Raw genomic sequence first — 4,722 nt, 5'->3', positions numbered from 1 at the left:
TCTGGAAGCTGCTGGCACTGCTGAGTGAGCGCTGGATTGCTGACCCCAAGCCTTGTGGGGGAAGACGGGGCTTTCTGCTCCCGTAAAGAGTCACAGCCCGGGGCACCCTATTTAGAGTCGCCCTGAGTGGGAATTGACCGGATGGCACTTTAACTGTTGAAGTCCTTTCCCCAGGAGGACTAGAGGCACTCAGGGGTCTTTGATGCAAATGAGGTCGTGGCCCAGGATCCAGCCCCTCCCAGGGCTATCGGGTATATTCCTACTCTTGGTGACCGAAGCTCCTAGGGTTTCCCTGGCAGTAAATCTTCACAGGAGCCCATAACCTCATCTTTCTCCCCAAGAGCGGCTGGTGAGTTTGAACCCCTGACCTTGCGGTTTGTGGTCCGATGCGTGCCCCACCGTGCTATCAGGGCTACCATTCGGTGGGATCAACATCGGATTCCTTCTGAGTCATACAAGGAGCAGACTGGACACAGAGAGACACACAGGGTGCAGACAGACGCCGAGGACAGCCAGAGACTGCCAGCAGACACCAGGAGCTATAAGACACTCACTTCAGTAGGAACTGAACTTTTAGGCTTTGGGCCTCCGGGACTCGGAGAACATCAATGCCTATTCTTTAAAGCGATCCGCGGGTGCTAGGCTATCTCTGTTGTGGCAGCCTAGGGACAGAGGCAAGGCGCTTTTTCTCCTCGCCCGAGTAGGATTCTAGCCAAGCAGCTCTTTCTCTTCTGTCATGTGCCAAGCTCCTCCCTAACTTGGCGCCTCCGAGCCTGCTGTTCCCTCTGTCTGGGTACTGTTCCCCCTGACCTCCACCCGGCTGGCTCCTTAGTGTCTCGGTCCGGAGGGAAGACCTGCTCTTCAGGGGGCATGGCAGGCTCCAGCCTCGGTCTGTGAGCAGGTGAATGAGTGCTCACTAGGGCCCTGAGGCTGGCCAGCTCTGGGGTGTCTCCGGGAGCACCCAGCCCAGGGTCTGTGTTGGAAGCAGCGCCCCTGAGCGTGGTGTGATGGGGATCTACAGCAGGGAGTAGGGGGGCAGAGAACATCGTGCCCTCCACAGGGTACAGCCTGGCCTGGTGGAGATGCCCCACAGGCAGAGCATGGCTGGGGCTGATGGCTCGCAGCTAGTGCTGTGTGGCAACTTAGTGGGCTCTGGGCGGCCTGGGTGACCTGTTGCCATCTCCCACTGCCTCCAAGCTAGAGGTCTACTGTCCCCGGAAGCCCAGGGACCTGGCCCGTGGCAGGGGGATGGTGAGCAGGAGTGAACAACTGGCTGGACTAGTGCCCGGGAGGTTGGAGAGAGGCAGACTAGCTGGCCCAGAAAAAGATAGGGCCAGGCTGGTACCATCTAGTCAAGGCTGCCATCACCCTGGGTGGGGCTGAGGGGTCCAGAAACCCCAGGATCTTGAGTGCAGCAGGCCTTTGAGGTCCAGGGAAGGAGAAGGCAGCTTCCTTCATCCTCACCTGTGCACCCATGACCCATCACCAACGCTTACCTCTCACTTGCACACCCACTGAACCCCACGGCCCCTTCCATAGCCAGACCTCATCTGAACCCCACAACACCCCATCACCAGGATATCACTCTCACCCCTCACCTACACCCCACCATGCCCCGCTCCCCAGTCCTTAACTAGGCCTTCATTCTTCCCCGTACTGGCCCCCAGCACCAATGCCTTCATCTCTCCTGCACGCCCAGGTAGCTTAACTAGCGGGTCCATAGTTTGGGGGAAAGGAGCAACCCCTCCCCTGCTAAAGGGAAGAGGGCAGGGCAGCCTGGGGCCTCCGGCTGTGGGTGTGCTCTGGGCCCGTGCCAGGGTCCCCTTCCACAGGAGGAATATTAGCTATGGAAGTGCTTCCCACCTGGGCCCTCCAGCCACCTCCTTTGATCACCCTATCTAGACAGAAGGACATGCAAGATTCTGGAAAGTGAACAAACATGGCCAACCAAGCCAGCTCCAGGGAGTGTGCTTTGTCTTTGTCTTCGAATCCCCCTGGTAAGGGAGCCCTCCTTCTCGTGGATTCTTCTCGTGTGTGGGCATGAGACGAAGCCCGGTGGCACAGGGCTGCTGTGGGCTGGGCGGGCAGTGGGAGCAGGTGGGAAGAGTGAAGGGGTGGGGTGGAGGGCCAACGGAAAGGAAAGCTGATCCGCTGGACACAGCTGAGGGCCGGGAAGAGGTCAGCTTTCCAAACCTGGAGCTCCATCCCTGAACCTCAAGTCACTGCCTGGACAATCTGCGTATGTCCGCAGTCACCCACGTGTGGGCTACCTGACGGCCCCCAAGCCCCGGCCACAGATGCAGAGACCAGCTGGGGCCTCCATGGGAGCTGAGAACAGCTGACCATAAAGGGAAGGTCATCCAGTCCAAAATTGGGTGTTGTCCTCTCACCTCTGTCTAGCGCTGTGGCTCTCTCTTCAGAATCCCCCAGAGGCCCGGCTAGCTCGGACATCTTCAGCCTGTTTGGCTGGACTGTCCTGGCCTGAGGGTACGCATGGCCAGAGATGACACCCTTCGACTTCCAGGGCTCACCACTCGGGCCTCTGCTGCACACTGCCTCTTCTCTGGCGACTCCGGCAGCCTGGCTGGCTTTGGCTCCTTGGACTTGTCTCCCATGACACAGCCCATGTGGGAACAGATGGACATGCCTGGCGGTTCCCTAATCTGTCACCTGGCCTCAGAGGACCCATGGAGAGTCTGGCACTGGTGGATCAGGGTGGGGTGGTAGCTGGTGGGTCCAATCATCTCAGCCCTTGGCTCATTGAGCAGGAAAAGTCCTGGGCCGGCATAGCTGACAGGCACCGGGGGGCCGGGGGCCAGTGCTGCTTGCCAATCATCCCAGTGCACCACATCTGCACTGTGTGGGGGGCTTTCTGGGGTATTGTGATCCTAACGTGTGTGGGCATGTTGAGTTACCTGTGTGGCTTCTCCATCCTCTGTGGGGACCCTGGTCATGCTGTATGGACTCTTCATCAGGGGTGAGAACCCAGAGTGAGGTGCCAGTCCTTCCTGTCATGCGAGGGCGACCCACCCCGGGTCACGTGGTGTGGCATCCTTGTTTTGTGCGAGGCCTCTGAGTGTAGAGCACCCAGAGAAACACAGGTTGTGATGCTGTGTTCTGTGTTGTGTGAGGTGAGTCCCAGCTCAGGTCATGTCGTGCCTGTCACCTGAGGGGCTCCCGGATGGTGCGGTGCCGTGTCCCCACCACGTGTGCCGTCTCGGGTCATGTGGTGTGGTGCTGTGTTGTGGGTCGTATGGCAGAGTCCCCATTGTGCGTAGGGGCCAGAGGGTATTATGTGTGTGGCGTCTCCTGCCATTGAATGGAGTCTATGTCATGCGTGTGTGAGGGGAGTCCTTGCGGTGTGTTGAGACACCAAGGTGAGTGACATCCTGTCATGTGAGAAGCTGCAAGTTGTGTTGCGCAGGGTGCCTGTGGTGTACGGGTCGGGAACACCCAAACTGTTGCCATCGGTCCATGCTCTCTCACTTGACCCCCCCCTCTGGGTTTCTGAGATGGTAGCTGTAACCACTGCACCAGCTGGGCTCCCAGCCTGGGTCGCAGGGCATGTTCCCAGGGGCCCCAGACCCTGTGGCCTGACATCCTAGTCATGACTTGCAACCCCCAGGTCTTGTAGTGTGGCATTCCCGTGACATGAGGGGGACTCCAGGTCATGCTGTGTGGTGTCCCCCAGGGGCGCTGGCATGCGAGGGACTTCGGGCTGCGTTGTGTGGAGGCCTGAGCTCATAGACTGTGGAGTCCCTGTGCTGTGTGGGGAAGCTGTGCCATGACCTGTGTTGAGACCTCAAGCTGTGTTGGGTGGCACCTTATTTTGTGTGGGGAACCCAAGCTCGGTACATGGAATCCCAGCGATGGGCAGGGACACACTGCTGTGTCGTGTCTGTCTTGTGTGAGGGAACTCCCTGATCATGTTGTGGGTGGCATCCCAGTCACACAAGGGAACCCCAGGTTGGGTTGTAAGGTACCCCTGCCAGGATCTTGGGTCCGGTCGTAAGCTAACTCCTGCATCCCATACAGCGAGTCCCGTGGTGTGCGGGCACCCCAGGGTGTGCGGAGACCACTGGGTCACGTTGAGTGGCAGGTCTTTCATGTGAGACTCAATCATGTCGTGTGGCACCCCCTGTTTTATATGCAGACCTTGGGTGGGGCGCATGGAATCCCATGCTGTGTGAGGATAGCTAGGTGTGTTTATGTCTGGCGGCCTTGTCTGGCGTCCCATGCGAGGTGTGTGGGGTCCCCAGCGTGGGTTAAGACCCTGGGTCAGGTGCATGTGTCGGGGCTGTGGATGAAGTGACTGGCGTCCACTGCTTGCGAGGGGCTTAGGTGCGTGCCCCGGAGGACACGCGGGCTGGAAAGGGTCGTCCCTTGGCGAATTTGCCGCTGTGCCAGGAGCCGCGTGTGGCAGCCCCGGGGGCGGAGGGGGTACATGAGACTGCCCACACGCGCAGGAAGCGAACCCGACCGGGAGAGGGTCCCTGCGCTGCGTCCCCGCCGGCCCCCCAGCAGCCTGCGGACCGGAGGGTCAAACCAGGCCGAACAGAGTCGAGGTGGAGGCCGAGCGGAGCCGAGCGGGGCCGGGCGGGACCGAAGGAGCCGAGTGGGCCGAGCGGGGCCGGAAATAACCGAGCGGGACCGAGGAGAGCCGAAAGTGGCCGAGCAGGACCGAGGAGAGACGAGCGGGGCTGGGCGGGGCCTAGTCCCGGG

At 60.2% G+C, this 4,722-nt stretch overlaps 1 protein-coding gene across 1 annotated transcript in view; it reads left to right on the top strand.

Moving 5' to 3' along the window:
- The window catches only part of SKI (SKI proto-oncogene), an 87,490-nt gene that overhangs the window by 6,660 nt on the left and 76,108 nt on the right, over positions 1–4,722 (top strand). Inside the window, exon 2 of the mRNA XM_045299226.1 lies at positions 4,467–4,714. Coding sequence (XP_045155161.1) covers positions 4,467–4,714 — 248 coding nt within the window. The remainder of the gene's footprint in view (positions 1–4,466; positions 4,715–4,722) is intronic.

The sequence above is a fragment of the Echinops telfairi genome, unplaced genomic scaffold (assembly GCF_000313985.2).
Source record: "Echinops telfairi isolate 266 unplaced genomic scaffold, ASM31398v2 ScPeMD7_7457;HRSCAF=8495, whole genome shotgun sequence".
In the NCBI taxonomy this organism is placed as follows: Eukaryota; Metazoa; Chordata; class Mammalia; order Afrosoricida; family Tenrecidae; genus Echinops; species Echinops telfairi.
Note: the sequence above shows the minus strand (reverse complement) of the source record. Positions and strands in the feature narration are given on the sequence as shown.